This window comes from Myodes glareolus, chromosome 12 (assembly GCF_982192425.1).
Source record: "Myodes glareolus chromosome 12, mMyoGla1.1, whole genome shotgun sequence".
Lineage (NCBI taxonomy): Eukaryota > Metazoa > Chordata > Mammalia > Rodentia > Cricetidae > Myodes > Myodes glareolus.
The window spans coordinates 68,391,615-68,415,724 of NC_142037.1; the positions used below are offsets into that span (position 1 = coordinate 68,391,615).

General features: G+C 45.0%; 1 protein-coding gene across 1 annotated transcript; it reads right to left on the reverse strand.

Moving 5' to 3' along the window:
- Positions 1-7,748: 7,748 nt before the first annotated feature.
- Positions 7,749-12,822, reverse strand: Spry2 (sprouty RTK signaling antagonist 2). Its single transcript, XM_048421950.3, has 2 exons — positions 12,297-12,822; positions 7,749-9,569 (listed from the first exon to the last, which is right to left on the reverse strand). The coding sequence occupies exon 2, from the start codon at positions 9,516-9,518 to the stop codon at positions 8,574-8,576; it is 945 nt and encodes a 314-aa protein (XP_048277907.1). The 5' UTR covers positions 9,519-9,569; positions 12,297-12,822; the 3' UTR covers positions 7,749-8,573.
- Between the last annotated feature and the right edge of the window lie 11,288 nt (positions 12,823-24,110).

The window sequence follows — 24,110 nt, forward strand, 5'->3', positions numbered from 1 at the left end:
CCGAATGTTAGAGGAACCAAGCATATGTGTGTTGTATACTTACATATATGCAGGCAAAACACCCATTCACATAAAATCAAATAAATTCATTTAAAATACAATGGATTGTAAGAGACACTATTACCATGAACCACGAAGAAAGTAAAAGCATTGCTGAGAAATTTGTGCAAAAATCTTTCAGTTCCCTCTAGGTAATCCTGAATGACCTGATACTTGTTTATGTAGACCAGGTTGGTCTTCAACTCCCATGGATTCATTTGCTTCTGCCTCCCAAGTGCTGGGACTAAAGGCATGTGCCCCCGTGCTGGGATTTTCTTAAGTCTTACAAAACGGCTGCTTTTCTGTTTGTTTTACATGAGAATTGGAGTGCAATAATTTCTCCAATAACTATTTTCTTCCTGTTGAATTTAAGCCCAATAAAACATTCTTGATTTTAGAATACTAACTGCAGTTATACCTGCTCAACGAAGGCCGGACATTATGATTAAGTTCACGCACGGAAGACAGGATCAAGCACGCTATGGTTACCGTGCCACCAATGGCAATTGTAAAGCGCCTCTGACTGGGAAACACACTCTAACATTAGAAATAAATAAATGAAGGCCTTAGAACTGGATACTACTTTTTATATGAACAATACCCCCAACTCTACTATGCTGTTTCTTTAACAACTGCTATTTCTATTTTGCCCTATGTCCTTATTCATACTTTTAGAAACCACTAGTATACTTTTATTCTCCGTTGAATGCATTCATTCATCGGCGTTCATTAAGCATCTACAGAGATATGATACGTATGAGGTTCTGCTCCCACAAACCATCGCCAATATAACCTACCTCCTCCCACCTGCAAAACCACAGATTGACGATACCATCGAAAACTCACTTGGGAAGTTATTAATTAAGGATCCGACTCCTGGCACTGCGAATGAATTCCTAAAATTCTCTTCCTGGCAGAATTCTCAAAGCAACTCTTGATAAAGCTAAAGGGTTGCTAACAAAGTTAACTGCAAAAAAGTATGCACAAAGGCAGGTGGCGCATGCCTGCGAGCTCAACGCTGGGAAGGCTGAGGCAGAACTGGTACACGTTTGAGACTGGACTTGTCTGTACATATACAGTTAGTTACGGGCCAACATGGATTGCATACTGACACCCCGCTTAAAAACCAAACAAACAACACAACACATGCACGCAAGCATGCATGCCTGTACACACACACGCATGCATGCGTGCACACAGTGAACCACAGTAACCAGATTTAGGGTCGGACTTTTGTAAACGTGGGATACTTTTCATTTAAGAATTCCGTATACTTGCAACTGGACTGAAAATCTCAAAGAGATGGTCACAGTCTTCTCCACATATTGGAACTCTCGTTCACCTGACAGCCTTTCTGGCCACGTCCTGGGGAGACAGGCAACAGTCTCCCCACTATTCTCTCAGCTTTCTCTGGAGCAGGGAGGATGACTTCAACTTGACTTTGCTGGTATGGCGAGCTAGGTAGTTCTTTATTGGGAGAGGTCCTAGGTCTATTGCAGGGTGCTTGGCGTTGTCCCAAGTCTTCCCCTTTCTACTGCTGCCGGGAGTGAAATCCAAAAACGTTCAAGATCTTGCCAAATGGGCCCTGAGAGGTGGGGTCAGACACCCAAGGAAGGAAGGGGATAATGCGGTCAACCTTTTTCTAAGATTTAGTACCTAAGTCTTAGATTATCAGCTTTGGACGTGCCATAGACATTTCCCCCTCTCTCATCTGTGGTAACACCATTTATAGCTGAAGCGCAAAAACAGGTGTGTGGTAAGAATTCAGTCAGCGACAAGTACTTGTGCCCTGGGCCTGCAGGCTTTTTGGTATTGCAGTACTACGGTCCCAACCCGAGGCCTCTCACATGCTTGGCAAGTGCTCCACACCTGAGCTACATCAGCTCTACCGACAGTTCTCTCCTTCATAGGGCTGGGTGGAGACTCAGAAGGCCTAGTCCTGGGCTCGTCATGTGACCTCGCGGACGCTGAAGAACAGATAGAGCAGTACTCTGTGAAAGAGCTGGTGATCTCTGTGTTTTCACAGTGTTGCTCAATCGTTTCAAGTGCAACAAAACCAAACCAGTCAGGCTTCATCCTTGCTTTGTAGGTCAGATTCCAGGAGACGTCTCAGCTAAATTGCAAGTGTTGGTGGCGGCTGTCTTATGTTCCTGGAGTCAGCCAGATCTTTACTTAGTCGACAGCCCAGACCACATTCTCTTAGAGCAGTGGTTCTCAACCTTCCCAATGCTGTGACCCTTTAATACAGACGCTTGTGTTGTGGTGAACCCAGCCAATAAGTTTTTGTTGTTATTTCATAACTGTAACTCTGCTACTGTTATGAATTATAATGTAAGCATATGTGCTTTCTGGTGGCCTTAGACACCCTGGGGTTGTGACCCACAGATTGAGAACCATTGCCTTCTGGAGAAGCTACCAGCTTTCTTCCAAGGTTCTGTATGTACCATGTGTATTGTTTGGCAAATGCAAGGCTGCTAGGTCACTAGGCTTTCTAATACTCGCGGTGATCATTATGAGCTGGCACTCTTTCCTTACGGTATTTTTAATTCTTTGTAACCCTCATACACTGTATTTTTTATCATAGTCACCCTCCACTCCCCCTAGCTCCTCCCAGATTCGCTCCCCGCCTCCCCATCCCCTTCCAATACCACATCCTTTTGGCTTGTTTTGTTTGTTTTTAAACAACCCATGGGGTCCAATCCGTGCTGCCCACATACTGAGAACACGGGGTCATCCGCACCGTGTGGTCCACCTACATCCTAAATGCTGCTCTGAACTTTGAGAGATGACTTCCTTCCAGGATCTCAGAGTATTTTCTAGTGAGCAGGCAGGTGCCTTTTGTTCGTTGAGGAGCAGTGCAGCTAGAGTCTGGCTATGTTTGGGCACCCAATAAGAATCTGGAGAGATGAGAATTGATACAAGTATGTTTATCAGACCGCTGCTGGAGCGCCAGAGCTATGGATACAAATCAATACACAGGATGTTATTTGGCGGTCAAAACACTTCTAGAACAGAAACTATTTTGCTTTAGGTCCCAGAGACCGGAGACCGGCACCTGGTTTTGAGAACCACATATTTTTCCATCAGGGTAGAGGCCAACCACGTCCTTTCTATTTTGTTTCCTGTCCTTTTTTAAGTGACAAACAAAATAAAATAATGGGTCCATGGCAAAAGACAGGTTTCAATGAGAACGTGAGCACTGACAAGTGGGTCTTTTCAACTTAATTATATCTGTTGGAAATCTGTTTTTGTGAATTATATTTGAAAATTAAGAATGAAGGTAAGCTGAGCTGTAGATGAAGTTCAGAGAAAAAAACCTACTGGAAAACAAAGCACAAGAGAAGCTAAGGCAGGACTACCTGCAAAGGCCAGCCTGGGCTACATTACATAAAGAAACAAGCAAACAAGCAATCGTAACAAATACAGTTAGCCGAACAAACTCCTGTACGTTTGCCGTTGGGATTTACTAAGGTCTGACCTTGGAAAAGCCTTTCACTTCATGAATGATGTGAATTCTGCTGCAATTCCCATAGTAAAATCTTTCCTACGAATCTGCAGCCACAGCACAGATGTGGGGTGGAAACCAAACCCACTGTGAGACTTCTTTCTTCCTGTGCCACACAAGGCTTGCTAGAACTGCAGTTGCTAGCCTTCGTATCAGATTGCCTAGCCCTGATTCCTATGCAGTAGGCATTCAGAAATCAACTGACCAGGCTGTGGGCAGTAATCCCAGTCCTCCAGAGAGCTACGCAGAAGTGAGAATCTGAGACCAGTTTGGGGTGGAGTCTATGTCTCAATAAATGAAGGAATAAAATTGAACTGCCATGTGGTTGTTTTGCCCTTCATCCATGTTGAATAAATGCTTCACTAATCAGCACAATTCCTCTGTGTATCAGCAACTGTTTTGAGAAATAAACTCCTGTAGATATGATAAAGCAATAAATGCCTCCATCCAGCCAAGCCAGAGGCCAAAGCTCCATTCTAACTTCCTTTATTTCTAACAGGAAGTTATCAAAGACAGACTTTAAATCAATCAAAATACCTCCTGGCCATTGACAGATGTGTAAGTTCACTCAAATGCTTAACTGCTCCTTCTGTGAGCTACCACAACCCATCCCCACTATACTTTTGTCATTGTATCTCTTTGTGTCGGGCTACATCGCAAGCGTACCTTACGAAGCCCGGCCTAGCTTCATATTAACCATCTTCTTTCTAGGATTGCAGGCATGTCACCATGGTAAGACTGTTGTGTGTGCCAGGTTTACACACATGCGCATACGTGTTCATGTGTGTGTCCATGCACCTGTGAGGTCTGAAGTGAAAGCGAGTACCTTCCTTAATCACTCTTCCCTGTACATACTGAGACAGACCTGACCTAGGGGTCCCATCTCTGCATCTCTGTTCAGGGATTACAGGTAGCAGCCACACCTTCCTTGCCTGGCCTCTGGGTACCTGAATTCCAGCCCTCAAGTGAGTGGGGCAAACACTATCTACTGAGCCACACCCTCAGTCCTCTTGGGTGTTTTTGGACCCCTAGTTAATAACTACTTATTCTGACCTGAGGCATAGTGCTATTGGTAAATATTTCCAGTATTCACAGGTGATGGGAGCAAGTCGGGGAGGCCTGGCTTCCGAGCCAGTTTGTAGGACTGCGTACCTCCAGCCTAACTGCTTTCTCTTTTGATGAATAGCCAAACCAGTGATGAAATACCTCAGAAGTGTATCTTCACCAAGATGACCACTGTTCAGTCAAACCAGGTAGACCTTGATAAAACTCTGACCCGGGTTCCTCAATGGTGAGAAATGATGCATTCCTCCAAGTTAAAGTAGAAATGAATATGCTGTTAATATTGATAGAGTCAACAGATTAGTCACTGACAAAATAACACAACTTCCTAATAACCGTTTTCCTTTGTTTTGCTTGAGATGGGGTTTCCTGTGTGCTAGACTGGCTATGAACTCAGTGTGTAGCCAAACTCTGAACTTCTGATCCTCCTGTCTCAACTACCAAGTGCCAAAATTACGAGCTTGTACTTCCATGTCTCATTTGTGTTCTTCAGAGGTTGAAGCCAGGGCTTTTTGTAGGACATCAAGTCCTCTGCCAGTTGAGCTACACCTCTTAAAATGTCTTTACTAAAACGGTCCAAAATATCAGTAAGATTAAAAAATCTTTTTGTGTGTACCTGGGTCTCTCTCACACACATTAAACACTCTATCCTGCGCTAGATCTTGAGTTCAAAACAAATTACTCTTTGATCTAGAATTTAATCATTATCAAAACTGACTTTACACCTGTGCTGTGGTCCTTTTGGATAGTTAAGTGAAGGTAAATGGTCACTTGTGGATATAACAACTGAAATTTCAAGTCCAGTAAACCTTTAATCACACACACAACCAGTCTACTCCTCAATGCAGTGCAACAAGCAAACTCCTTTATCTGACATCACCAATCCCTTAGGTACGCTAGAGTTGAGCAGTCCTCGGGACAGACGTGTACTGGAGAAAGACGTTATGCCAACAGTTGGGTTTGGCTTGTTTCTTTCAATCCCCAGAGCATGCTCCAACATGGCAGAAATTTGGCAAGGCCTTCAAATCTCCTCCTCAAAGCACATAAATGAATGTTTCAAATAGCAACAGTCAAGTTGTCATTGGTAAGTGAATCTCAAAGGCAGAGTAGACACAGGTTTATGAAAAATGTTAGGACAAAATATTTTCTGTAGCTGTTTCAAGACTTTAGTTATTTTTGCCTATCTTGTTACTTTTCATCTATTACAGCGAAATAGGGTCATTGGACCCACTCACTGTATTTTCCTGGGCTTGAAGTATTAATAAAAACCGACGCTTTGAGATTATTTTGCCTGTTCCCAAGTGATTACATTTAACTCTTACCACAGAGAATATGTTAGATCCAACTATCTAGTTATAAACATTTAATTTTCATATGCTAAAAATGAATTCTATACTGGTATAAATAAATTCAACACTGAAGAGGTCGGTTAGAAACTCCTTGAGGAATCCAAGTTCCCTTTGTACTTTAAATTAATTCCACCAGTACTTAACCTATTTATGTATCAAGGCCTCTATTTGAAATTCAGCTTTCATTTAATATCCAAATCAGTGAGGTTTGCTCAAGAGTTCATTCAAAGCATGCTCAACAAGAACCCAGTCCCTAGGTCAGCAGCCCCAGACTGCAGACAGCTTGTTGAGGAATGATGGCAGATGCAAATCTCTGGGCCACATCAGAGATTCTGATTTGGCAATTAAACTTTTTAATCTAACTTCAATAAACACTCGATGGCATCTGCTGCAACTTGTGTACAGAATACTCTGAAAACTGTTTACGCAGTCCAAGAAAATTTCGACTTTCACAATTTTTACATTCCCCCCCCAAAAAGCTTGCTCCATGTATAAGGCACTATGATGAACAATGCTAATTAGTCGGAATTATTGCGCTTGACAAATCTTTTAAGACTACCATGAGTAAGAAACCTTGCTTCATTTTCCAACTTTCTAATTCTTCCTTAAATCACCAATGAGACATTTAAGATCGCACATTAAACCCAGCATTCCACGAACGTTCAGTATCTCCAAGTTGAAGCTAAAAGTAAACAAGCAAGCTCTAAATTAATTGAATCTTGTGTTGTTTGGAGGAAGTTCAGAGGACTGAAGGTCCTCAGAGTTTAGGCAGCCGTAGGGTTCCTTGAAAGCCCATTTTAAAAAACAAAACAGAAGACAGCTTGTCCTAAGACCTCTTCACACAAGAGAACAGGAAACAAGAGATTAAACTACAATGGCAGGTAAATCATTTCCTAGACTTCCGGGGATTCTTGGCAGCAAAATGTTATGCTTTTGGAAAAAAAAAAAATCACCAACCACAAAGTGACTAATATTTGTCAAGATGGGCTTGCAGCAGCTTGAGGTGTCTTTGTTCCCCAAGGTCAGCTCTGAACACACTGACTTTTTGCCATAATGCACCTTTTACACGGGAGTAATATTGAGTAACTTCCTATGTAATCTGATTCAGTAGGTCAGAGATAGAAACGGGCATACTTGGATTTGAATTACATGACCAGAGTATGAAAAGTCCTTCCTACCAAATACCTGAATCCAAACAGCATTTTTTAATGTTTTTTTTCCCCCAACACCAAGAATCTGGTATGACGGTGATAAACTGCAGAATCTAAACCAAATATACACTAAAAAAAAAACAGCCATGACCAGCTAAGTCAAGGAAACATTTGTTCCATTGTAAGGATCCATCTGGGTATAGGTATGTTCCACGTTTGACACTCAGTACTTGAACAAACTTGTTCCTCTAGTTTTGAGGATCTTTGACGTTCACTTTTAATACTGTACGTTAGGAAAAAAATTTCTAACCATTAATCTTTTTTGGAATGTCTTCTAAAGAAGCTCAAAATAACAGCACAGAAATGCCCTGTAGAACCAGGGCAAGCCAACAGGTCTGCAAAGAAACTGGGAACGGAACCGCAAAGCCAAAGGACGTTCTCATAAACTTAAAGCAAGTCAGACTTAACACTCAGTTGTTTTCTGTCTTGAAGGTAGTAGCATCATCTCTGAAAGCCACTGGACTCGCCTACTTTAAAGCAGCTGTCGTAAAGGGGCCTTGTCCAGGGAGGCAAACTATTGGAGAAAGCCTTGACAGAAAATGTGGCTTCTTGTGTTTGAAAGAAACAAAAAAACAGGTAAAATAAGATAAAACAAGCTCAGTTTAATTTCAAACGTTAATATATTTTCTATTTTATATTGAACATATGCATCTGTAACCCCTCATTGGCAGCAACCGTCACATCCTCATAGAAGGGGCGAAATTTATGATGCCTCTTAAAATAAATATTCTTTTTTATAAAATAATAAAACTTCAAATAAATATTCTTTACACTAAACAATATGTTGAAAAAATTAGAAAATAAAGGTTGAATTTTACTGTAACTGTACAATATACATCAAGTCCAAAAGGGAGATCAGAGTCTTACAGCAAAGGCTTCCTGTAAGGCAAAATACAATCTAAAAACATACTGACTGATTCACATTCTTCCGAATGTACAACATATTAGTATAATATTTTGTGACTGTGCTATGGAGTACAGCACAACTTGTTTTTCACAGTTGCAAATATTATCGTATATACAAAAATATAGCACATTATCTCTGGAGAAAACAATGGGGGCGGGGAGTCATCTGCTAACTTACAAATTTTGCAAGGACTATTCACAAACGAGAAACTTTGCCTAGGAGTGTCTGTCTGCTGCTTTAGCTTCTGCAGTATGTGGGTCACCAACTTCCACTGCCTCTCCTCGGAGCTCCATTAGCTGAGTTCTAGCAAGCGTATCAGTTAAAATGGCACATGGAGAGGAAAAAAAAAAAAAGCATCTCACTGCAAACGACAAATACTCTATCCCTCTATGAACAGGGCCGAGATTACAGCTGTGTATTTAGTTGGTTGCATATGTGTGTTAAAAAAGGAAAAGGTGGAGAAACAATGCTTATTACTGGAATATTCCTGATTAACAATGCTATGTTGGCTTTTCAAAGTTCCTGGGGGGGACAGTGGGAACTTTGCAGCAAACCGTGTTTGAGTTTTTACAGCGGCATCCGGGCCTGTTCACTCGATCATAACACCCCTGGCATAGCTTAAGGCAACCCTTGGCTGGAAGGTAACACCATAAACAAGGCAGAAAGAGAGACATGACACCCATGGCTGACCATCGAGTACAACAATGAGACTGGCTGCAAGAACACGGGTTGTCAGCACAATTGTCCTCATCGTCGTTGGAGCAGTGATAGAAGAGACCTTTCACACAGCACACACAAGTCCCATAGTCAATGACGTTCTGGGCCGAGCAAAGGCACTGCTTGTCACAGATCCAGTCCGATGGCAGGGGCCTCGGGTAGGTGCATTCCTTACACTTGCACTTGCCGCAGTCCTCACACCTGTAGGCATGCAGACCCAAGTCTTCCTTGCTCAGTGGTTTAAGCTCACCGGGTTTGAGCTCAGACTTGGGCTGCACCCGGATTATCCCATCAGCAGTGGGCCCCGGGGAGAAGGAAGATCCTAACAGCCTCTGTTCTGAGGAGCTGCTGCTGGTACTTGTCCTTGTACTGCTCCGAGACCCTGAGCTGACGGTGCTGATGGACCTGGACAGAGGGGCCCTTGAAGAATGAACCTGCGTGGGCGGGAGCCTGGGAGGCTGGCGGTGCTCGGGCAGACCGTGGAGTCTTTCATGCTTGTGCTGAGTGGAGGAGCGAGGAGCAGGCTTGAGCCCAGGTCTTGGGACCACGGTGGGCCCCTCTGTGTACTCATTGGTGTTTCGGATGGCTCTGATCTGATCCAGAGACAAGACGTGTACCTGCTGCATGAGGGCATCTCTGGGGTCCGGCTCCCCACGCTGCCTGCCACTGTCATGGGGCGCCTGCAGCAGAGGCTGCGACCCGCTGCCACTCTGAGCTCTGGCCTCCATCAGGTCTTGGCAGTGTGTTCACTCCAGCAGGCTTAGAACACATCTGAACTCCTGGGGAAACCAAGAGGAAAGAAAATGGTTTACACTCTTAAGACTTCCCACTCTCCACCCACCAGAGTTGACTCTTCACTTCCCACACGCCCCGGGACTGGAAAGGCACCAGCAGGCGTGAGGTAGAACAGCCAAATGGTCAGGGCAAGTACTCAAAAGTGAAAATTATGGCCGGACACTACAATCCTGTAATCTCAAAATGTGCAGTGACACAAAGCTAATCTTTGTAGGGTCACTTAAGTAACAAGCCTTTAATCAAATAGACACAATTTAGAAGGCCCGGGTTCAATGTTAAGAACTGGAAGAAAGCAAACGCTGGAGCCTTGCAGGGAGTCCTATCAACATTTTCAGAGATCAAACACCTTTCAGATTTCCAAACGGGTCTAAATTTGTCATGATCGTTCTCACATTCAACAGAAATAAGTTCCTCCAACAGTCTCGCTTTAAGTCAGCTTTTTACGTCACGCAGCACGAGCTGTCTAGCAGTACCTTTTCCCAATCCCATATGATATGAAAGTATATTCCGAGGACAATTAAGGTTGCATTTTTTAAATAAAGTTGTACGAAGTTATAGAATTAAAATAAAGTCATTTCGATTCCCATTAGGTATCACAACAAACTCCAAAGAGCAAAATACATTTCCCACAGCTCGAGGATTACATATTCTACAGGCCTACGGTTCTAGCCTTAGATTCTCAATCCCAGTTATTCTCCCTGTTTCATAAATAAAGCATGCAAAAAAAAAACCCACAACACTTTATTTCCTCGTTTTGAAAAATAGCCAGCAACACACACACAAAAAAATACCCAGCAGAAACAGCAGTAGGAAAAGGTTTAAAAACCCGTAGAGTCATGGCTGGAACCTGTCATTCTATCAAGCAATTGCTTAAGTTACAATCAGACTTAGATTTTAAAAATACCACCCTCTCCCAAGCCCTCAGAAAAATACGAAGGAAAATAAGCAAAAACGGACTTTTAATCCAACCTTTGCTTTCTGGAAAAGGACAGCGAACAAAGCAGGTGACAAACGCCTCCTAATTCAGAACAAGGCAGAGCTGGAAACCGATCTGCTCACCTCCAACGGCCAGGTACACAAGGCTGTTCTTTGCTTTCACTCCGTTTATCGGCTCTATCTGCGCCCCCACACAGTCCTCAGCAGGTGGGACTCAGTCAGAACCCCGGGGACTTTTCTCCAGGCTGACTGACGCTTCGAGGGGCCAGGCCGGTCCCTGCTGCGAGCAAACCCCAGAAGCTCAGGCAGGCAGGGGGCAAGGGCGCCTCCGAAGGGGACGTGTCGTGAAATACACGAGCACACTTTCCCCTCCTCCACCCCCTCAGCTAAAATTTCCCCCAACCCAAGAGAACTGCCAGCCAGTCCCAAGAGGGGGAGCCACTCCAACACGCCCACCCCTGCAGCAAGGTCACCACAAGGTGTTTCTGCGAAGGCCCTCAAAACGCCTGTCCCCACAAGTTTCCAAATCCGACGCCTGGAGGAAGAGCCGGGCCGGGACGCACAGCTTGCACAGAAGTCTATGCACCCACGCTCCAAGAGAAACTCCAACGTGCAATGACCGAAGCGAGCACTGTCTGCAATCTGCACACGCCTACCTCCTTTTAGATCAAGAAAAAGACATATTTCTTAAACCGAAAGAATAAAGCTTTATCCAGAGCCCCACTGCACACGCCAGGCGTGCAGGACTCGGACCCCTGGGATTGGAAACTTTCCGAGAGGACTTGCCGTGGAAGTAGCATCGTGGGGGAAAAAAAAGTGATTTCTACCGTTCCTTGGCCGTCTCCCTCGCAGGCCCCCTCCACCCCTCTGCGCTCTCCCAATTCCTCTCCCTCCCCCTCTGAGTGCTTTGAAACCCCCATTAAGAACAGTGTGTGAGCAGACTAAGGATTAGGGGAAAAGGACTTCAGCACTAGGGTGGGGCAAACCGACACAGAAACCCCTTTGTAAAAAACGCGTTAAGACTCCAAATCTTAAAAACAGTAACACAAAAATTTTCTTCTTTTTTTTAAAGTCACCTACTTTCAGGTAATGGAAAACGATCGCGACCACTTGATAACTCTCTTCCTGTGCTAGGTCAGCCCAAGCGTCCAAAAGAAAAAAGCATGACCCAGGCCGACCATGGAGAACGGAAAAAAGAGAAAGCCGCACTTCCGAACCGCAGAGACGCGGCGCCAGGCTGGGCGACGCTCCCACCCGCACCCGGCTAGACTGTCCACACCGGGCAGAGGCGGGGACTCCCTCCGCCTGGCAACCTACTCTGCTTGTCTGCCGGGTCTTCTGCCCCGGTGAGGTGAGGTGAGGAATCCAGTACCCCAGCCCCACAGGCGCCCCCCGTCGCAGGATAGGCTTCCCTATAACTTGGCCTTATACCGAGGAGGAACAGGTTAGCAAATGTTAGAGCCTCCAAGAGCGACCTGGATAAACCAGGGCTCTCAGCGACTAGATCGCCGCCAAGGCAGAGGTAGGAGCAGGAGGCAATGGAGCCGTTCTCCGCCCCGAACCCCTAAGGGAGAGCGGTGTCCCGTGGTGGGGGACACTGCACCGACGCACCCTGCAGCCCGGCCGTGGCTGAACCCCTGTCCTAGGCAAAACGGATCCGCCGGGCTGCTTCCCGATCCTCCCGGGAAGCCTACGGGTTTAAGGGGAGAGAAGAACCCTGACCCCACTCGCGGCTGGCTGTGGCTCCAGGAGGGGAAAAGCCAAATGCTCCTCACCGTGATCGCGGCTCTGCACCAACCCCTCTCCTCTAGATTCTCTTCTTTTCTGCGATGTGCAAATAAATCCAGTCCCGATGCAAACTTTTCCTTCTTTCCGAACTCTGCTTCAGTCCAACTTCCAAGGAATCGGTGGGAGGAGAAAAACAACCACGGGAGAATTTGGAACCCAATCCTCCACCGTAGGAACTTTCCCGGATTTCGGATAGAGAGATGACCTCTCTTCCAGAAGCGCACGCGGAGTATTTCCTTCTTTTTTTTCCTTTCTTTCTTTTCTTTTTTTTTCTCAATGAACAAGAGGCCGAAGCGCCGGGGTTGGCGAGTCTCTTTTTCCTGGTCGACGAGAGAAAAGAGAGGCGAACACGGCCTTACAAAGAACCCAAGGCCAGCTCCCTAAGTCCTAGGGGCCCCGGGCTGCTTCCGAGCGGAGGCTGGCGCGGGGCCGCGGGCCGGGCCGGGCGCGCGCGGGGGCCTGGGCGCTGCGCGCTCCGCCGGCCCCTGTCCTCCGCTCGCACTGCGGCGCGCAGCTCTCGCTCGTGCAGACTGGGCGTTGCGGAGGCGCGGCGGCGAGGCTGAGGCGGGGGCGGGGGTGCCGGGGGGGGGGGAGGAGAGGAGGAGGTAGTGGGGGAGGAGGAGGAGGAGGGTCTGGGGCCCGGCCGGGGATGGGGATTGGGGGGGCGCGCCGCTGGCCTGCGCCCTCGCCTTTCCGGAGGAGGCAGGGAGCTCTGCAGCGGCCGCGGCAGCAGTAAATGGCGTCATGTGGATCCGAGGCGGAACAGAGCAGTTGTTGTCCCAGAGGATATATCGCATCCGGTCCCAGCTCATTGGCTCCGCGGGGCTACATTCACTCACACTCCAGCGCCCGCCAGCGCTCCGAGCCGCAGGAGGCATTCAAAAGGGCAACCGCGCCGCCCCGCGCGTCCCCAGTCGCTCCTGCAGCCGGGGCGCCGTCACGCGGGGCGCCCGCGGGGCCGCTGTGGCCACCGCGAGGTCAGTTTATCTAGTTTCAAGGAAACACTGACCTTAAGGCTCTCCCCCCCCCACCAGCCCCCCACCCCCGGAGGCCACGAGCGCGAGCTGGAGGCTAGGCTCGCTTAGGGAACTTTCTCCCTCGCCACCAGGAGAGGAGGAGGGACGTTGCAAACTCACCCGGCCGCACAGGGTTAGCGTGGAAAGCGAGTGGCAAGCTTTTAGATTCGATTCGGAATCCATTTCGGTTCTACCTTCTCGTCTCCTTCGCCCGCCCCACCCCCCACCTCAATGCCCGGGGGGCGAAGGCGGGGGGTGGGGGGGAGGGAAACAGGAGCGGGAGGGAAAGGGGAGCGGGAAGTGAGGTGGGAGGGCTATTGGTTTATTCTTTGTCTACTGGATTAACCCGATTATACACCGGGCACCAGCACAAACCGCCTCCCCCACCTCCGAGCCTTGTACGGGAGGGACGGAATGCAGATTCGGGTTTCAAGTCCCTCTGCTCTCACTGGGATTGGCTTTTGACTGTGTGGACTTGTAGTTTGTTAGAATTTCATTTTTAAGAGGGATTATCTATAGATGGAGGCCTTTTGAAGACTTTTTTGTATTGTTTTGCTCGATGCAAAAACCTTTTAAATTAATGCAGTAATACCCACGCGATTACTCACGGCGACATCATGGACTTCCGAAATAGGGAGAGGGGGAGAAGCTGACTGTTCCCCTGCAGAACTGAATTCCTCCTTCGCGAAACCGTAAATAAAACAAGAGTCATCTTTCAAATCCCACTATATGTCACCTAGAACATTCTCAGCAGTTCCTCTTGTTCGTGTTGGAAGTGGACTATGGTGAACCACTTAAAATAAGAAAACACATAGGCTCTGGCCGCTGCTGGACTAAGAAAGGTGCCTGCATGTGGAAGCACCCAGCGGGAAACTGAATCAGCCACACATTAATGGTGCAATTTTAGCCCAGAATTTACCGGATGCTTTTCCTTTACCGGAAAGTACCTGCTGGAAGGTCAAAATTCCCGCACAGCACCTGCGACCTTGCGCCAGGCGAGGTTCGAGCCGCTGAAAGCCGGCTCTAGAGAAACGTGGAGTTTGATTTCTCTCGCTCCAGCCCTCATCTGTTCGCTGCTACCGTGGCCTCCAGCACTTTGGGGGGGTGGGGGGACACGTTTCTCTCCAGATTGTCCCTGTCACGTCATTTGCCTCGCTTGCGCTCTCGCCCTGCCCTCTCCGTGTTTCTCCACGCTCGTCTCTTTCGCCTGGGCTTTGGAACTAGAGATGGCAGGGGAAGTGGCATGCGTTATTTCCGGGTACTGGGCTACTGCCCCCACCCCACGGCCCAGGGTGGAAGAGGCTCGGTTGGCCGGCTCCTTTGCGTCCCCGAGACTTTGGGCTCAGAACAGCTGGGCCTCTCGGGCCACCGCTGCTCGCGCGGCGTCCGAAACCGTGGAGTCCCTAGCAAGCGGGCGCAGGAGTCGCTGCGCTTCCCTTTGGAGCCACCAGGGGGCGGGCCCCAGGCGCGGGGCTCGAGTTGCTTTCTTCTTTAGGACTCAGTGCGGGCTGGAGGGGTTTGCCTTTCAAAGGAGTGGGTCTGGCTGGCTTCGGGATTTTTAAGAGATATATAGTATAATCGCCACTCAAGGTAGCATTTCTTGCCACCGCCTTAGTCATGTTCCCTTTAGATTGAGCTGCTTCGATTCCGAAGAGCGTTAAGTGTTCATTCAGCCCAGGAGCTCGTGAGGTCAAAGGCAGGTTGTGGCGAGGCTGCTGGTGTGTGACCAGCAAGGGGCTGAAGCAGAGCTGGCCAGAGAAACACCTCCTCTCACACCCTCGCACCCGGTGGCTTCTTCTAGAGAGACATTTGCCCCATGCCATTTCCTCCAGAGCTGCAGGAGCTCTGCCAAGAGGTCATTAGGAATCAAAGCAGAAAACAGAATTTAAACCAGGAACTTCCGGATGCTTGGGGAAGAATTTAAGAATGCATACTTAGAATGCATAAATTAGAAAGGATTTTTAAGTAATAATCTACTTCTACTTTTTTTTTTCCCTCCAATAACCCCGCATTGTTGCTTAGGAAAACATTTTACCTGAAACCTAAGACCAAAATGAATGTAGGAATCTATTGGATTCTTTTAAATTATTCCTTAGTCTTTATCTTAGTAATACTGTTTATCAGTCCGTGAAGTGTGTAAGCTACCATATTGTGCTTCCAAAGACTACTGTTAAAATAGGAAAGACGATTTGTCTTTGTGCATACATTGTATATGCACAATGTGGTGTTTCATGAAACCATTGTGCCTCATAATCAGTTATGCTCACAAATTAAAACTGGCATTAATTGTGGGAGAGAGTCCCGGATAATGGCAGAGCTCAGAGGAACGAAAGAAAGCTCATTTTCAGAATGTGATGTGGAAAGTTCTAGAAAGAGAATCCTGATACAAGCGCTGATTTCACCACTTGCCAAATGCTGTAAAACGAAAGACAGAACAATCACAAACAAGTCCCGGGATCTCCACGGTGCACTGATGCTCAACCCCGGGATCCCGGAACTCGTCAAGTAACACACCTCCCCAGTGCTGGCCGCGAATGAGACTCTGTTGTGTGCTAGTGAGCTCTCAGCTCTGGCTTCGTTTCTTGAATTCATTTATTTGTAATTCATCACTATTGTCTTCTCCATTTGTTGTTTTTAAGGAGGCAGAATATGAACATTGGTGAATTTCACCTCCTCCAATGTTTGCTAGAGGGTAGTAAAGAAGATTGGAACAGTCTGCTTGGAGTTGTGTTGAGTGAGCTGAAACCTTGTTAGAATTGTCTCTGCCAACTGGCCTAACTTGTTGGGTTTTCTTTAAACGGGAAAGTGTGTCTTTAGACAGATATCCATCCAGTTTCTTTCTGAGAGTTGAATAAACCCCTTGGCCTTCCTAGCTTTAGTCTTAGTTTTGAAAATCTAAGAGAAATCTTGCAAACATACAGTGTTTACTGAGACCAAGACTTAATAATTACTTAGACATTTTGTCCTATTACCAAAGGAGGTGGGTTTTTTTCCTTTTGTATTCATATGTGAAGACAGTACAGAATACAACAGTGTATACACTGTTTCCAGGAGTTACAATTTGGACCTTTCAGCCTTCATTTCTTTTTACAGTCCAACTGGGACAGTCAAATTCATCTAATGCAGGGACTCTTGAGGGACCTTCCCGTTTCAAAGGACTTTGCAGTGGGAATCTTTTGATTTGGCAATCGAAAATGTTATCATTTTACATTTTGAATTTCTTTGATTCCTCACATTCTGTTGGTATTGCCTCCAGGAGGGGACTTGGGAGTGGCTTCAATAAAGAAACAAAGGAATTCAAAATAGACCACTTGATGTCTTATCTAGATTGCTTAGAGGACTGGAAGCAGTTTATCTCTGAATCTGACCTCCTTTGCAGAGGTCCGCTAAACTGGGTGCTCCGGCTAAGTCTAAGGTTACACCAGGGCGAGGGGAGTGGTCTTGATAAGTGACCTTGAGCAGAGGGCTCCAAGGGACTGGTGTTTTTCAGAGCTCTCCCATTTAGCTGGGGTCTACCTGTGGTTTGTACTGGTTAATGAACAAGTATTCTGGCTAGATGCTTGCACATTGTTACTACAAATGATGCAAAGTCAGATGGGGGCTGAAGGCACGAAAGGATTCTACGGCTGACCTCATGAGTTTTCCCGTTGCTTTTTCAATCTATTTGTCCTTTGAATTAAAGATTAAACTTCTTCCTTTGTGGGACTAATCTAGTCCTCTGTCCTTCCCTCTTTACGTTTACTTTTCTATGTGTTCCTTAACATTTGATTCTTTTTGTTGTAGAACCTTAAAAGAAAATAGATGCTAAAGCCTATTATAAATGAGAATCAGTAGTGGGCATTAGTCCTCAGATATCATTGGGAATGTTTAGTACTGTTAGGAAGATTTGGTTTCTGAACACGTAGGATAGTTTTTAAAATTTGTTTATTATGTATGCAGTGATTCACCTGCATGCATGCCTTCAGGCCAGAAGAGGGCACCAGATTTCATTACAGATGGTTGTGAGCTAACACGTGGTTGCTGGGAATTTAACTTGGGACCTCTGGAAGAGCAGCCACTGAGCCATCTCACTAGCCCGACAGAGGATATTTTACTTTGACTTTTAGACAAGGTCTCACTAGGTAGCTAAGTCTGCCCTGCAACTATGAGTACTAGCGTTTGTGCCTCCCAAGTGCTTAGATTCTAGGCAGCCATGGGGTCCAATCTGTGGATATTTTAATCTTCTCATTGTGTGAGCATTTGATCCCAGGGCGCAGGAAGTTCAGACTGTTCTCTAGGGAAGATGTAGTCCAAAAATTTCCACCACCACGGTTATTTTAGTATAGACATCAAAATATTAAGGCCAGCAGCCAGTTCCAAATCTCAGTGCAAGGGTTACATCTAAATATGTCTGGTTTGGTGACTGAAGAGCGACTGTATACAGATTTAGGTTATTCTCATGGGGAGGAAATGTCTTCAAGTTGTGGTCGTTGAAATACTGGGAGTTCTATAAAGCAGCTTTTAAAGTTACACTTAAATGACCAGACTATGCCAAAAATCTTAAACTTTTTTGTTTGGGTCCTGGAATTGAAAGAGGTTTCTTGGTTTGTTTTGTTGTTGTTTGTTTGTTTGTTTGTTTGTTTGTTTTTCAAGACAGGGTTTCTCTTTGTGGTCCTGGCTGTCCTGAAACTATTCTGAAGACCAGGGTAACCTGGAACGCAGAGATCATCTACCTCTGCCTCCGAAGTGCTGGGATGAAAGGTGTGTGCCACTACTGCCTGGCCAACTTCTTAGATTCTAACACTAATACATCAATAGCTTAAATGTGTGATAAATGTTGTGGGGATTCTCTCTCTCTCTCTCTCTCTCTCTTTCCAGAAAGGAGGTTTTTGTGTTCGTTTGGTTTGGTTTTATTGATTTTTTTTTTAAAAAGAAAATATTCCAGTTCTATTTTCAATGAATTAAATAAAAAAATTTACTTAAGTTAATTTTTTTTTCAACTTTTAATTTTGGAAAAACAAGTGTCTGGGAGCTGGAGAGACGGCTCAGCTGTGAAGAGCACTTCCTGCTCTTGCAGACCATCTGGGTGTGGTTGCCAGCACCCACGTGACAACTCACAGCCTCCTGTGACTCTAGTTCCAGGAGATCTGATGCCATCTTCTGGTCTCTGAGAGAACCAGATGATACCTATATAAGATGCACATATATACCTATAGGCAAAGCAACCATGCATGTAAAATCAAGATAAATACATCTTTTTTTTTTAAGTATCTGTTTAGTTTTTTTTTTCTCTCTTTCTTCTGTTTTTCAGACAAAATCTCAGTGGTCCCAGGGTGGCATGTGACCAGAGGATGACTTGGAACTTCTATACCTGTCCCGTGGAGTGCTGGGAATTTACAAGTATAAACTGCCACCTCCCATTTATATGCTACCAACTGAATCACATCCTCTGCCCTGGAATTCCCCCCCCCCCCAACAGAGTCTCGCTATGTAACCCTAGTTGGTTTGGAACTCACTGTAGATCAGGCTGCCTCTGCCTCTTGATTGCTGGGATTGCACACTTGCTCCACCACACCCAATTGGATTTGGGGAAGAAGTCACAGAATTGAAGTCATTTTGCTACTGTAAGAATATTGTTACTGTGTCTTCCATAAAGTGACAGAAGCAAGTTTGATTAGCGCCATGATTTCTTTTTCTTTCCTCCCCTCTTCAGCGCCCTCTTCCTCTGCACCCCTCCCCCCTTTTCCCCTCTTTTCTAAGATGGTCTTCTTACGTAATAATGTTCTCAGCCTTCTCTGCTGAAATATATATATATATATATATATACATATATATATATATATATTTGGTTTTTTTAAGACAGGGTTTCTCTATGTGTCTCTAACTGTCCTGGTACTCAGTCTGTAGACCAGGCTAGCCTCGAACTCACAGAGATCAGCCTGCCTCTGCCGCCCTGAGTGCTGGGTTTAAAGGCGTGCACTACCCCCGGAATTCATTATGCAAACGGGTAGCACTAAACTTACAGTGATCCTCCTGCTTCTGCTTCCTTGAGTGCTAGAATCACAGTCACCATACCTGGTTGAATTTTTCATTTTGAAAAGTTCATTTGGCAAAAAAAAAAAAAAGTATGCCTGCATTAACAATTAAAAACTTTGACAGTACTGAACTGTAACTTGAAATGAAGACGCTAGAACTTCAGTTAATGTTTAAGGATAAGTTTAGAACGTAACCGGAAGAGTTGCACCATGGGCAGCATTGTGGCTTGGACAAGTCAAACCAGAACCGCACTGTCATGTTCATGGCCTGTAAGTATGGAAGCAACATAAGAAGCTGTGTGGTTGCTACCGAATGACCAAGCGTCCATCTGGATGAAGGTCGGTTCAGCTCTAAGACCTAGACTGTTTGCAGAGGAAATAACCGCACTTCTGAGAAAGCTACATTTACTTGTTTGTTTGTTACTGGAGTGGGGAATGATGTGTGAGTCCCACAGCGCACATGGGAAGGTCAGAGGACAACGTCTGGAGTTGGTTTTTCCCTTCCATTCTGTGGGTAGGTCAGAGAGGCTTGTGCCAAAGAGTGTGCAAAAGCACGGCAGGCCTGTTTTCCTTCTCTTGGAGGGCTGAGAATGGATTTGTGTCTGGCAAAAACCAAGGATGTATGTAATATTTGTCATATAAACTGATGAAATAAAGACAGAGTAACAGAAAGGGCCAGGTGTGCGGCGTACACCTTTAATCCTGCACACAGGAGACAGGTAGATCACTAAGTTCGAGGTCAGCTCCTTTAACAGAGCTAGTTCCCAGACAACTAGGACCACACAGAGAGGCCCTGTCTTGAGTCTCTTCGCCCTGCCTCCAAAATAAACGGGTAACAGAAAAAGCCACCAAGCACTGGACAGTTTTTGCAGTTTCTGTTCTCTGTGAGTACCCTTTACTAATTTTGAGAAGTAAACTTCTCACCCTTGTTTTATTGCGGAGACATGCTTGCATTATATTCTCTAAGATGTTGAACTCATCCACGGACAGCTTAGTAACACAGCTTATAGAGTGTTTGCCTGGCATGTGTGAGGCCTTAAATACAATTCCTAACAACTAAGAAGAAGTCTGTGGGAAAATTAGAAATTATATTATTATTTGTATATTTTAATTCATACCATCCTCCTCTCACCTCACCCTACAAAACTAAACAACAAAAAAACTACAAACAAGACAAACCCCTGTCTCATGCCCAAGGTTGAAGTATTTTCAAAGTTCCAGAGGTTACAGGGGCCAAGACTTCTGGATTTGGACTCAGCTGATGGCACTGTGAGCTAATCTGATTACAAACCTCCGTTGCCTAAATTCTTGAGTCTTGTTGCTCTTGATAAAGGTCCAAGTTCTCCGCGTACCCTCCAGGCCCTACCACCCAGCCGCTTTCCCTCTCCAGCCTCCCGCCCCAACACACTCCGGCTTTCTGCCTCCCAGCCATGAAGGCTCCTGCGGAGTAGCTCAAAGGTGCCTCTCTCTTGCAACAGGGCCATTGAACGTGCGATTCTCTGACATACTCTGGACAACTTCTCTTCTCGTTGCACTCCTGTTTATCTTTCAAATCCCTGCTGCAGAGTCTCAGGAAAGTCTTCTTTGACCTTTTTGGAGGTCAGTGGGTCCCTCTTTTTCATCTCATGACTGTCTCAAAAGAAACGGTCCTTGGAATTGGCCAGTTCTTTTACCTATGACTGTCTTTTAGTTAAATTGGGTTTGGTGATTTTCTTGAGAAAATTAGCTATTTTGCTAATGTATTTTTTAAAATTAACTTTAATAAATACAATCTGATTATATAAACATATTTGTTTGCATTTGCACCCAAATAACACTGTAGAAATTTAGGATACGTTCCTATAACTTCTGTATGTATATATTAAGGTAAGGGTTTTCTTTATAGCCCTGGCTGTCCTGGAACACACTCTGTAGACCAGGCTGGCCTAGAAATCAGAGATCTCCTGCCTCTGCTTCCCGGAGTGCCGAGTCTATAACTATTATTAATAACATATATTAATACTCAATGTTTCTGTGGGAATGCTAACCATATATTGACTTTTACTTTCACCTATGACCTATCCAAAGTATAAAAAGTACTTTAGAGAAGAAAGAACCCCCATAGATGAAATTGTTTTTTTCTGACAGAAATGACTCATTGAGTTATTTGTGGATCAACCTCCCTGTGGATCTTTGAACCCTATAAGTCTACCATTCTCTTATTTGGGTGGTATAAATGGTTGTTGTTGTTTTTACTGTTACTATAAGAATCCGAAATGACCCCACAGGTTCATGTTGGAACATTTGCTTCCCAGATGGTAGTCTTATTTTCGGAGACCGTGGATCCCCCTTTAGAAGCATGGTTCTCAACTTTTTTTATGCTTTGACCTTTTAATAGAGTTCCTCATGTTGTGGTGATCCCCAACCACAAAAGTACTTTGTTCCTCCTTCATATCTGTGATTTTGCTACTGTTATGAATCATAATGTAAATATCAGATATGCAACCCCAAAGGGGTGGCGACCCATAGGTTGAGAACCACTGTATTAGATGGTAGGGCCTACTGGCAGAAGGAGTCAGTGAGGGTGAGATCCTAATTCTGGCCACTCTCTACATCTTGGTTCCCTATCGGTGAATAGCTGTTCTCTACCATTGGCTAATCGGGACGGACTGAAATACTCTGAAGCCCAGCATTGAGTTCTGTGACATAGTCTATCAGTAGCAACGTTAGAACCTAATACAATTATGAGCATCAAATTCTTTGGGTATGTTAAATAGGGGTTTGAAGAGAATTGATGTTTGTAGTACTTTAACTTTGCAATGAAATTCAAATCCTGCTAGACAAGAAATAAAATATTTGACTATTTAAGTTTTAAAATAGAATTCTGTAAGTATGTTCGAGGCATGACCATGAATGACATTTTGGCCTCTAGAAGGACTAGGACTTGTGACATTAAGTAAAAAAGAGCATTTTCCTCTTGTACTTGGCAGATACTTCCCAAGGCCATACAGTTGATGGCAGAAGAGTTCTCCCTCCCTCCCTCCCTCCTTCCCTCCTTCCCTTCTCCCTCCTTTCTCTCTCTCTCTCTCTCTCTCTCTCTCTCTCTCTCTCTCTCTCTCTTTCTTTCTTTCTTTCTTATGTCAAGACAGAATTTTTCGTAGTTTTGAAGCATGTCCTGGAACTCACAATGTGTTCTGCCTCTGCCTCCTGAGTGCTGACATCAAAGGCATGCGCCACCACTGCCCAGCAAACGTGAGACTTTTTAAAAACTGTATTTAAGTGTGTGTGCTTGTGTGAGTATATGTGTACCACCTGCATGTAGATACCCGCAAAGGACAGGGGACTCTAGTATATTATTATGATAAATTTCAATCAGTTTATATCGAGATTTTGCATTTCAGAGATCACTGACAATTTTTATCCCTATCGTCAATATCCCTTGATGATTGGCAAGTGGATTTATTTGTTTGTTTTTATGAGCCTCTCTCTACTCTATGCTAGAAATAAAGTAATAGAAATTTTGTTGACATAAAATACTCTGTTGCTTGTGGGCACATTCATGAGGAAATTTTGATGGATGGGCAAGTCAGGATGATGGGAAAAGATAAAGAAAGCCAACTTCATATGACACTTGATTTACTGTGTCTCAATTCTGACCCTCAACTTCATCTGTAGCCACTAGAGTTAACAAACACAAACACACAGAACACTGAATTTATATTTCAGATTAACAATTGACTCTCAATGTACATGAGCCTATGGGGGTCATTTGCATTGAAACCACCACACACATTCTTATTCTATCTCTATCATGGTATTTTTTTAGGTTCATATATTTTTATTGCATATAGATGTGTGTATGTCTGAGTTTTAGGCCTGAGTACCACATGCATACTGTGCCTATGGAAGCCAGAAGAGGAGGCTGTCAGATAACCTGGAACTAGAGTTATGTATAAGTGGTTGTGAACCACCTGACGTGGAGCTGATCCCGAGTCCTCTGCAAGAGCATTGAGTGTTCTTAACAGCTGTGTTACCTCCCCAACCCTCATAGAAGTGTATGTCTATGCAATGCGATACAGCTATGAATTTAGCTTTATCGAAAACTTAATAGAGGTTGATGTAAGATGGGCCTGTATAAATTTAACCTGGTGACCCCACAGTTTCTTCACTGACAATATGGGAATAAAAGTATTTCCAGCATCAGAGCAGGATTAAGGCTTAAAAAGTAATACATGTAGTTGTAGGAGAGGTCTGACTTATAATAACTCTTACTAAACAGAATCAGTATTGTATCATCATTATTATTAATCATGTGAGGGATCTAGACAATGGAGAAAACAAGAATAGACAATGGAGGAGACATCAAAGTGTGGGGAAGTGGGAGGTGGATGCTCATACCTGTATGCTAGGTTGTCCAGGCATCTTCTGCTTTCTTTGATTGGAAAATCAGCAGTAGTGAGCACACACAACACAAAATGATGCTGAAGTCATAGAGTACAGCCCAATCCAAGAGCCAGTCAGTAACACTGAGAGTTTAGAGGAAGCTCTCAGAAAGTTTCAAAAGACACCCAAAACTAACCTTCATTAGCTTCACGATTTGGTTATTCTGGGCCAGTGGTAGCGTCTATCTTTCCTGGGTTTGTGGCCTGAGCCTCAGGTCCCAAAGATTCACAGATGGAAGAGCACGCTATGTCTAGCCTGCTTCTAAATATAGAATCGCCAGAATATGATTAAGTTGCCAACCAATTTTAAGTTAGGGCCTTGGGGAAAGTTATTTAATCCTGTTCTCAAA